This window comes from Zymoseptoria tritici, chromosome 18, assembly GCF_000219625.1.
Source record: "Zymoseptoria tritici IPO323 chromosome 18, whole genome shotgun sequence".
In the NCBI taxonomy this organism is placed as follows: domain Eukaryota; kingdom Fungi; phylum Ascomycota; class Dothideomycetes; order Mycosphaerellales; family Mycosphaerellaceae; genus Zymoseptoria; species Zymoseptoria tritici.
In genome coordinates, this window is record NC_018201.1 from 487,753 (window position 1) to 499,898 (window position 12,146).

Below are 12,146 nucleotides of genomic sequence, written 5' to 3' on the forward strand. Positions count from 1 at the left end.
CGAGTTACTTCTTACGACTATAACCTCCTTATTAATATCCTCGTTTACTACCCCCTTTACAACCGGCCTAGATAGCCGACTCGACTTTATAAGCGCTTACGCTTATACTATAAGGCGCGCTACTTACCCCTATCTAATATAACGGTAACACCTTTAGTAGTATTAATAAAATTCGTACCTACGTAGCAAACTTCGATAAGGAAGAAGCACTCTAGTTCTACGTAGATATAGCTAAGAAGCTTAAGGCTTTCGGCGTAGCTATAAAGGTAACTACTAATAATATACGTATACTATTCGATAAGGAGCTAGCGGTCTACTACCTAGTCGAGGTTAATCGCTTTAATCTGCTCGATAGTAAAGTTAAGAACTACTCCGCTAATCTTTAAGTTTCTCGCGACTCGGTAAAGCGTAACGACTAGTATCGCCGTACGTTAAGTATAAACCTTTAAATCGAGGATGCCCCGAGCATAGTCGTACATCCGTACTTTATAATTAACAAAGTGCGCTCTAACGACTTTAATAAGCATATAAGCGCACTTATTAACTCCTCGAAGAAAGTAGAGTAAACAATTAACGCTCTTACTCGTACTATAATTACTAATATTAGTAAAACCCGTACTACCCGTATAACCGAAATTACCGTTAGCGATGTTAAGCTAGTAGTTTAGAATATTAAGAACGATCCGGACACTACTATGCGCGTAATTACGCGCTCGGAATTAGAGGAATTACAAAAGGCTATTAATAACCGTAGTAATAAGATAAAGGCGAACCTACTCTTCTACTCTTAATACCGCATTAATATATAAGGTGCGCTTGTTAGATTCTACCCTACTACCGCCCTTACTATCGACTACCCTAAGAGCCCGGTTAATAGCCCTAAGCCTACTCGTACTTTATTACCTAACCGCGGCCGTACGCGCTCTAGCGCTAAATTTACGAATAAGTTCGATACTAGCGCGGTACGACAAGTTAAGGAAGACGAGCTCTTAGCCGAGGCCCTTTAAGATATCGATAACTAAGAAGTGCGTCCTCTTAGTAAGGATGCGGCGAGTACTCGGCCGACTATATAGCTACGCGTAGGTGCCCGTACTACTACTACTACGCTTATAGCTACGCGCGGCGACAACGCCGAGGAAGATAATACGGATAATGCTAGTAACGACGACTTTAAGGACAAGCTAGGTCGTCGCAACCGCGGTATTAAGACTACGGCTATAAAGGCTAGAATTAAGGATAACTATATATACTTCCGCCTAAATATATCCGTAACTACTAACCTTTCGGATAGCACTGTTCGGAAAGCCGCCTTAAAGGCGGTTATTAAGAAAATTAAGAAGCTTACTCGCCTTAAGGATAAGGCTACAATTACCGTAGCTGCTCGTACTAAAGTTAATACGGTTATAGCTCTTACTACTACCTACCTAAGCGACGGTTACTATATCTACTTCGCGCATTAGTATTAGCTTCTTAGAAAGGCTAGATATTACGTTAACGCACTTAGCTACGACACCGCTATGTAGCGCATTATCGACTACGCGAACAATACCGGTAATCGTATTACGGCTTTCTTATTAACTAATAATGCCTACGCTAATGTTAAGAAGTTTGCTCGGTCCCCTTATCCCCGCGACGCCTACCTTATGTACCGTAAGATCCCTAACAAATTAGTATTCGAGGTTTATATAATAAACGACGATTTCTCTATAGCCGCTAAAGCTATACTACCCGGAGTCTACGATTAGTTCTAGCTAGACGGCATAATCGCTATTAATATCTTCGGCTAGTAGAAGAACTTCGACCTTCTATATATCTTTAAGAGCGAGTTTAAGATATATTACTATTATTTCCTTATACCTCCCGGCACTAACGATATTAGCTAGTTGCGCAACTACTTCTACTCGCTAATATAGTAGAGCATACGCTAAGACCTAATATACTACGTATTGTACTACCTTCTTCGACTAGATAAGGTAATAAACCTCTACTTATACCCGTACTACGCTAAGCTTACGCTTCCGGGGGCGTTTACTACTTTTAAGTATATAGATTATAACCCTATCGACATGCTCGAGGGTAATAAGTTAATAGTAATAATAATTTAAGGTTTAGTTTCCCTTACTAATAAAGATAAGGAGAACTATACCCTAATTATCCCCGGTATATACCTATACTAGAAGAAGTAGTATGCTAATATAGAGGAGCGTACGTAGGTACTTATCGACTCTAAAGTCGCTAAGGGTATAGACAAGGAGGCTACTACGAAGGATACTCGCTTTAAGCTTAGTCTACGTAATACGATAGTTCTAACGATTACCGATAAGATAATTACTACGGAGGATCTTCGGGAATTTAAGACTAACTAGCACCTTTAGCTAGTTAAGGCAGGTATTGCTCGTATCTCTTATCTACTACTTCTATATAAATCTACCGGACTAGTAACTAAGCTACGTATAACTGCTCTACTATAGTTTGTCGCCGGTAAGCCCGGTAGTACTATCGAGAATGCCTTAGCTAGTACCGTCGCCGAGCTTACCTACTCCTACTCCGTACGTATACCTAGCTTTAAGACTCCGTCTAGTAAGCCTAATAACTACGGTATACCGACTACGCCCTTCCCTACCTCGGTAGTTATCCGTACGTAGAGTACTCTATCTAACGCTATTCTCGGTGCTACTACCTACCTCGATGCCGGTATTAAGGCTAACTAAGATGCCCTCTTCTCTAAGTCTAAATTCTACCGTAAGGAGTACGTTACTAAGACTCGCGCTACATTAGTCGCTCGCGTCTTCCTTACTATAGCCGACTACGTCCGTCCGTAAGAGTAAGAAGCCTTTAGATTTAACAATAGCTACTTCGGTAATAGTAAGTACGAGAAGGTAAGCGCGAGCGATGCGGAGCGTACTAAGCGTATAGCCGCACTAGCTAAGAACAAGAGCAAGCTATAGGTTAAGGAAATAGCCTAGGAAATTAACGACCGTAATAATAGTAAGGGTTTAAAGGTAACTATTAATGCTAAGGGCAATATAGTCGAGGAGAGTAAGGCTCGTAACCCCTCGGCTAAGACTAATACTAAGGATCTGCCTGTTTTTAGCACCTCCGGTCGCGTTGCCGACGGATACGTACCGACTATAGAGCAGGTTTACTAGCAATACCTATAGTTCGGTAGTAAGGAAGAGGACTAGCTCGCTAAGAACTAGCTTAATAAGCTAGATCTTCGTAACGACGACATTAAGGAGCTTAGTCGCTATTAAGTAGTGCTTGTTGTGTCTATAGCGTAGACACATAATAAGTAGGGGAGGGAAATGTTATAGGGCAAATAGTGTCGAATATAGTTTATAGTATAGCGTAGTTTTAGGTCTTAGCGATATATAGTAGTCGGATTCTTCCTTTTTTTAAGGATCTAATAACAACATTACCGGTCGTCGGTAGCACTTAATATACTTCATAGCTACTACTTATTTCTTAATATAATTCTACGCTCGATACCGCGCCCTTAAGGTACTTATGTACTTACCTCTTAGTGCCTTAGGTTGTTAGTAGTCGATTCTACCTACTACATTAGTAATAAAGCCTTCTTAGCCCTCTTATATACTACTTTAGCTAGTCTATCTACCTTAGCTTATATCTATTCTTTAGCTCTTAATTAATTATCTACCTTATTTATAATAGTAGTCTCTTCCTTCTTCTTCTTCTCGGTAATCTTCTTAGCCTATTTTATAGCTAATAGCTCCTTACTAGCTTATAGTTTAGCTAGTAAATAGAACTATATAGCCTAACTATAAGGTATAGATAGTAGTAGCTTACTATATTATCTCTTATTCTTCTTATACTTAAAGAACTATCGGAGGCTAGTATTCTTACTCTTAAAGAGCTAATTCTATATTTAAATATATAGAAGGAATTCTTTAGCTACTAGATCTATCTACGTTCCTTATTACTCTATAGCTACTTTAGTACGTAGTTTATAAGGGTCCTTATCTTACGCTAGTCGTTTAAGATAATAGAGGTATTTATACTAGCGGTAGTCGGTCTACTAATATTATTATTAGTAGTACCTAGCCTTAAGCTATTACTAAAGTAGATATTCTTACCCTTACCCTTACTCCTATCCTTACTCTAAGAGTTAAACTTCTATAGTACTACTAATAAATCTAGTAGATAGAGGCTAGTTTTACGGAAGCTATAAGTAATATTTACTAGTATAAAGGCCCTCTACTATACTAGCTAGAACAACCGGAAGAAGTTACGCTTTATAACTACTAAGAGTCCTTTAGAGTAGTATATAAACTATAATAGCTCTATAGAATAGTAGCTAGCTAGTAGACTAAAGAGACTAATATCTAGAGGCTATAAGTAGTATATTAAGTAAGGTAGGAAGACTACTACGAATATCCGGTAGTTAATATAATACTAAAGAAACGCTATATTTACGTAAGAGCTATAGCTATTAATAATTAGTAATCTATAGCCTCTACTAGCCTTCTACCTTAGAAGAGGCTCGAATATTGTTATAAGCTAGTAGAGTCTAAAACTATTATTAGTCTAGCCGTTTAGTAAGGATATAAAGAAGATAATATACTAATTTAGATTCTAGTCTTAAAGCTATAAGGGTTAGATCTTACTAGTTACTACCTTATATATTAATGCCGGTAGTAGTATAGTACTATTAGTATAGATAGCTATATTAAGGTAATCTACTAATAACTACTATCTTATAGGTTACCGAGAAGGAAGCCTAAGAGGTATTACGACTTTATAAAGACTCGCTTTCTCTTTTAAAGTATACTAATAAGAAAGCCCTTCTCGTCTATATTATATATATTCTATATCTCTATATTATACTACTATATCTTCTCTTTAAGGAGTCCGTAGTATACCTTATATTAGTATACTAGGTCTACTATCTTATAGTTCTTATTAAGAGGGTTAAGATAACGCGATTAAATAGCCGTACTATATTAAGTTATAAACTCCCTAATCTACTACCGCCTTAAAGAGACCTTTACGATATCGTAAACGAAGGTAAGGACTATTACTAGTATTAGTAGAATACCTCTATATATTAGAGTATCGATATATTATACGAGGGTATACTCTTACTAGTATAAAAGAATTATAGTGTTTTCTTTAAATTTAGCTTATAAATTAGTTACTCTTCGGAATCGCTTAGATAATATTATACGGTTTATACTATATTTCCGCGCTACCTATAAAATATTCGTCTCGCTTCCTTCTCTTAGCTCCTATAACGTAGTGTCTATTAGAGCTATAGTTGTTGTAAATTAATTCGTTGAAAAGTGTGCTATCTTATGGATTTTAACGTTCTCGAAATTCGAGCTGTGCACGTGACCGACCGTGCACATGAGCGACCTCTCTTCTACACCTTGCCTGACCACGACATTCCATCTCGATGTCCCTATCAGCTTACCTTTTGGGTACCAAATACCTACCTGAAGATTTTCTGGACCAACGATTCAATTCAGACAATGGCAGAGGTCGCTGATTCCTTGTCAGTGCTGAACCCGCTTGCCGAGAGTGCCAGTTACACAAATTGGCGCCCATCAATATTGCTGCTGCAGCTTCCCATTGCCGTGCCACCGACCTTCCATAATACAAGAACGGCGTGCGTCCTACTTTTTCTTCCTCCGTTGACGCCTGCTCCATCGTCGCCTCGCACCAAAATTACCAGCCAACGCCAACGCGCCGAGACTCTCCACCATGTTTCCCTCAGGGTTCATCGCGGATCCAGACACGCCGGTCGTGTTGCAGCATGATCGTTTCCGCGGCGGATTTGCGGGCTTCGAGGCTAACCGTACAGCTTCCACCTCTCTTTTCGTCGGAGCCAGCTGACCAATTTTTACGCAGCCCTCTGCGTTAATCCCGCGCATATCTGGTCGCTTCCTGCTCAGACCCGAACGCTTCCTGCTCAGATCCGAACGCTTCCTGCTCAGATCCGAACGCTTCCTGCTCAGACCCGAACGCTTCCTGCTCAGACCCGAACGCTTCCTGCTCAGATGCCGCCGCTTCCTCCAATCCCCAAAGACGCAGCTATGAAAATGTGCGGTAGATCCTCGGCTAGTCGTGCGTGCAGAGCTCAAACTTCTCCTTTTCGTCAGAGGCGGCTAACGAACCCCTCCGCAGCTGACCGTCGCGACCAAATGCAGACTCTCCCGCAATCTCTCAATGCTCAGCCGCCAACGCCGGATGAGAGAATAACGCCGACGTCCACACCGGGCGATTCTCCCGTTTTGGACTTTGATGACTTTATTGCGTCTGTATAGCGTGAAGACGATGCGTTTTGGGGCTCCTTCCTTCTACCGCGGCGATCATTCGACCAAGATGAATGCATTAGCGTTGGCACGCCTTGTCCTTCTACGCAGGAATATTTGGTCACTTTCACACTAGGCGACGATGCTCCGAGTCGTGGTGCGGTTGCTACCTCCTCCGTACAGCACGCCTCCACTTCTAAGGAGACCTCCAGACGCACATCGCTCGACTCGCCACAGGAGCTAAGCAACGAGTTTGACGAATCCATAGGCGGAGGCACGGCGTCGAGGAAGAGGAAGCGCGATCCCAACATGGGAGCGGCATCATCCGCCAGAGCTGTATGCACACGTTAAGAGGATGCGGGATGTTGGCGAGAAGTCGAATCATGCCGCGGTGAGGGATACGGACCTATAAGGTGGGTTTGCAAGTTCCGAACAAGGCGAGAGCAGAGGTAGGCACAACTTTTGTTCGGCCTGGGGTAGTGTGTATCGTTGCGTCTTTGGCAGGGAAAGGAGATCGCGGTACGGGTGTTAGAGAAGTTGTACGGAGCGAGACGATAAAATGGAACGTGTAGAGGATTGATTGATCAATTAAGTAATTAGCTGGTTGATGAGGTGCCTCCTCAGTTTAAGATGCTTACGGTTCAGCGATCCTGCAGATACCTGCTACGCTTGCTGGCCGAGGATGCTAAAGCAGTCTGTCTTGCGATCTTTCCCGAGCCCGGAGCCTCAAATTATTTCATGCATTGCCTTGTCTTGTTAGTATAACACGACACGGTGCATCTACCTTGGCATGGGCATTGATCTGTACACGCCTTCCCGTGGCAACTCGTGCATGTGCAGACTGCACAATGTGGCTTGTGCATGTGCAGGTGCCAGCGGATATCCCCGAAGTGTCGTAGAGGGAGAACAAGTGGACTTCGCGAGGCGACGAGCAGACGAAACGAGGCAAGTAAGTACTAGGGAGCCTCAAGTCGGAGCTTAGATGGAACGTCTAAGAGCCTGAAGCGCCAGTACTACGACTTAAGATGTTTCTAAAGCTCTGCTATGTTCGAGTTATATTCCACGATCTTAGGCAGCTATCGAGAGCTAGAGTGGATCGAGCTTTGGCTGTTAGCGTCTGTCTTACGTAGGAGTGACCTTGTCCGCTACTTGGTCTGATCTGGAAGCCGGCGCCTCATTCAATCACCGTACAATTGCTGCAAGTAGTTGCTTGCTAGGCAGTAAGTTTGCTCTAGAGGAGGAGGTTTCGACGTGAGGTCTTGGATGGCAGCACTTCAGATGTCTCCGCCGTTGATCTCTCCGACTGTTCTTCCCTTTACTCTCTTTACCATGTTCTTGACATGATCGCATTGCGCAGCTGTCCGAACAAACACTTTTCCCGCCCGATGCTAGTAACGATGAGCCCATACATTCGAGTCGTGGTGCTTACTGCTTGCGCCTCTCTTGCGGGTTGGGCGAGTGTCTGGGTGTTAAAAACGGCTTTGGGCGGAGGACATGGCCCTGCTGAAGGTCTGCCGACAGCTGGTCAAACCGCCCGACCCGATCACGTGGGTGCTTCGCCTCCTTCGTGCAGCGTAACCATGACTACGACTGTCTTTCCCGTGTCGTCGTGTGTGACAATGACGAGTGAGGCGAATAGACGAGAGTATCTGGAGTGGTTGACCCGCAACTTCACGGCGTCGTCTGCCCGCGGGTGCCAGCAGCAGACTGCATATGATGCAGCAGATATCGTAACGGCAAGAGTGGAGAATGGAGCTCCTCTCATATGATTACGGCGATTTTTGCTCTGACCACTCCGCGGGCCATCACCAAACCATCAGCGTCATGCCCTATTCTAAGAGTCAAAACATTCGGGACGCCAAGACTTTTTGATTTAACTTCAAGTTCTCCAACACCGGGTAGACTAATATTACACACCCGCCCTACACCCTCAAAACACTATAAACAGCGACAACATTAAGTTACTATCTTTACCTCCCGTACATTCTCGTTATTTTAAGCTATTAATACTATCGTTACTATTAAGACTCGGCGCGCAATCGCTCCTCGAACTTTCTAGCCTCCTATATAAGGAGACCTAGCCGACATTCTTCTACTAAGACTCCTAAGACTCGCTAACACCCTCTATATACGACTCTACGTATACGAGCGACGATATACGCGATATAGCATCTTCTAACCGTCCCCTAAGCCCTCCGGAAGACGTATACTCGCAGTTTTAGATACAACTACTACTAAGCTCGGATATACTAGAGCTAGAGCCGGCATTACTAATAGAGACTTAGGTTATTGCCCTAAGTAATAGGGATCCTACTAAGGAGGCTATATAGCGTAACGGTAACGACAATAACACTAGCTATATACTTATAAGAAGACGTATAAGAGCATTGTCGTTGTCGGCTAAGGGCGTAGTAGAGGTAACAATAACGCCGGCTAAACGAACGAGAGCCTCGAAGTCGGTAACCTTTAAACTTCCTCCTAGCTATATTAGTAGCGATATAGTAGTGCCTCGAATAGGCGGCATAGTAGCCTAAATGCTACCTAAAATAGTACCTTAGACGGCACCTAAGGGCACGTCTCGTACTGCTATAAATACTAATAAGAGGAAGGCCTAAGTAGCTAATAAAGCTACTAAACTAGCCGTTACGAGGGCTATAGAGGTCGCCGCTAATAAAGGGCCTAAACTAGCTACTAAGCCGGCGCCGAAGAGGGCTCTAAAACTACTACTACTATCGTCTAATATTAATAGCAAGTTCTACGATCTATCTATTAATATAGCTAACTAACCTCGTCGTGTTTTTAGTGCCGTCCGACGACTATAGCGTAGACTAGGAGCCGTCTAAGGAAGTAGCTAATTAGCCGACTTAGGACGAGTCGTCTTAGCCGACTTACTAATCCTTAACACCGGTAGCCGCAACAACTTCTAGCTCTACTACTAAACGCCGTAGGACTAATAGCCCTAAGCGATATAAGATCCTTATCTTCTACTACATTATGTTTAATAATTAGGAGATTAGCCTACTTAATGCCGTATACACCGGTGAACGTATATAGTTATAAGGCTTACTAAACTTAGCGAGGTTAAAGGTAGTAGACTATACGAATAAATAGGGCCTAAGGAAGCGGCTTATTAGACGAGATAGCGTATTAACGGTACGTAAGTACGGCGATAAGGTTAACCTTACCGTAGAGTAGCCTAAAGACACTATAGTCCTTAGTTATATAGAGCAGCTAACTCCCTACATTATATACCTTAAGGGCTATCCTTTAATTAAGCTAGATATTATAGAGCGTTAGCACAACCTTCTACCGTCTACGAACGCTAGTGCTACCGCTATAGACTCCGACAACCTTATGCTAGTCGAACTAGACTCTTAAGATACGCTAGTGCTAAAGGGCCGTAAGTCCGCTAACGACAAGAGCAAGGAGTTATATAAACAGACTAAGAGCTAGTTCCGTAAGCTTATTAACCTCTATAAGTATACAGATAGATTCTATAGCACCGGCTCTAGCAAGACGACTACGTAGATAGCCTACTTCGTGTAGCGTAGTATGTACTATAGCCTCCTTACGAAGAACCTTTAAGACTAGAGCTACTATATTAAAGCTAACACTACAACATAGCATACTATGCTAACGTACATTATAGAGCAAGTCCTTTAGTAGAATAAGGACGCTATAAGGGGCAAGAAGAAGGTAGCAATAGAGCCGCTAATATAGCAACAACAACCGCATTATGCTCTACTACCTTACTAGCTAATGTAGATGCCGCAAATGTGGCCTTAACAGCCTACCTTACCGGTAGCTACCGTAGATACTTTATAACGTAGTAGTCCACTAGCCGCTACTATAAAACAGGCTATAGATAATCTAGTTAACGTTAAGAAGTACTATTAATGGCTTAGTAAGAGGCAGCCGGTTATAGCCGAGCGGCTAAAGACAATTAGCGGTTACCTTGCTACTAACTTCTAGTACATTACTATACTTAAGGAAGAGCCGGACTCGGTGTTAGCTATTAATGTAAAAGAGACTAGCATCCGGAGACAGCTATAGAGTAAGGAGAACATCTTAAAGTATGTCTACTTATTAGAGGCTATACTAGAGGTAGATCTATAAATATGTAAGGTAGTAGAAGTAGTAGAGTTAGCGGCGTTTATAGTAGAGTCGTTGTTCGAATTCTATTAGGGTTAGTACGTTTCCTCCGGAGCTAGCTCTTAACAACTACTACTCCGATCGCTTTAATATTATAATATATTATAGCCTAATTTATTCGCTCGGCGCTCGTTTAGTTTTTATGTCGATTAACCGTTAGGTTATAATGTTATCGTCGTCGGCGATACGTATAGTTATTTAGAGTTTTCGAATTCGAGCTTATATAAGCTAAAGTTATACTTACTAGTCTATAGATTCTTACGTACGCGATAACTCTATAACTATACTAGTAATTAATACTATTCTTTTTTTACGCTTTACTAACGATAATAAGCTATAGCTCTATATAGTTACTATAATAATTACGCGATAGCTTTAATGCGAGGTATAGGTACAAAGTCGAAATAAGTTCGCCGCCGCTAGTAAGGCGCTAGTACGAGGACCCTAAGTTTTAGCGTATAATTCTACTTAGTACTAGATCTAATACTTTCTACTACGACCGCGTAGCCGCACTCCTTAAGCGTCTAAATAGAGGCACGCTATTACCGAGATCTATAAGCGCGGGCGCCGTTAAAAAAGAAACGGAGAGAATCGACCGCGTAACGGTAAAGATATATACATCCCTAGTGTTCGTAGATCGAGGGGTAAGAAATCCGAGCCGGATTTAAGAACCCTAAGAACCTTAAATTCCGCGAATTTCGATATAACTAACTTATATTAATTATTATACTATAACAATATAACTAAATTCGCTAATTGTTTTTTTGTTTAATAGTATAGAGCGCGCGCTATACGATAAGTGTTATGTTTAGAGTATTTAAGGTGTACGTAGCTACGCGGTATAGAATCTAGCTAAGAGCGGGTACTCCTACTTCCCCGCGGAGGTAACGGATTTAGGGTTTTAGCCTTAAAGTTTATATACTTAGCAAATTCTTACAACTACTAACGACTCTTTAAGTACTAATATCGCGACGACGGAGGCTCGTAAAAAATAAGCGAGCACAAAGGGCTCTAAGAGCAAGATAAGGGCTTTCGATTAAGCCTACGATAATAGGAATCGGCTCGTTAGGGGCTAAGATATAGCCCTCGAGGGCTACTATAATATATAATAGGCTTTAAACAACGCTATATAGTTAACTCGATAGTCCTAATGCTTATAAGCTATAGCTATAAAGTCTATAAACTACTAGCTCTAGTTGTCCTCGCTATAGGTCGGTATAAGATGTACATACCTTCGTATCTAGTGCTTTATTAGCTTAAACGTCTTCTTAATAGGGTTGTAGTCTAGTAAATAAGGTAGAAGGAACAGTAGCCTTACGCTATACTTATAGTATATCTACTAGATCCTTATACGCTCGTATATTGCATAGTTATCTATAATAAGGACTAAGCGAGGGCTAGGGAATAGAGTCATTCGTAGTATTCCTATAGTCTATAGCTATAATAGGAAGTCCTTAGTCTTTATACTACCTTACTTAATTAATGGCTCCGGAAGATAGCTATCTATTATATATACCGGTAGGACGCTAAATCGCTCCGAGTAGTATAGGTATTTAATGTCCCTCGCCGGCTATCCTTTTAGAGCCTAGCCCCTTCTCCTTAGCGCTAGTTTATTACTAGTATATGTCTTATTAACGTATACTAGCTAAATAGCCTCTAGCTCTTATATCTATGCTTAGAACATAGCCCTTATAATGTCGTCTCGCTAAGTAGCACTACGTA

General features: G+C 42.0%; 1 protein-coding gene across 1 annotated transcript; it reads left to right on the forward strand.

The window, feature by feature from the left end:
* Positions 1-5,721: 5,721 nt before the first annotated feature.
* MYCGRDRAFT_97906 (uncharacterized protein) lies at positions 5,722-6,623 on the forward strand (the record flags this gene model as incomplete). Its single annotated transcript, XM_003847058.1, has 3 exons — positions 5,722-5,815; positions 6,071-6,084; positions 6,285-6,623. 3 exons carry the CDS (start codon positions 5,722-5,724, stop codon positions 6,621-6,623), a joined length of 447 nt encoding a protein of 148 aa, XP_003847106.1.
* Between the last annotated feature and the right edge of the window lie 5,523 nt (positions 6,624-12,146).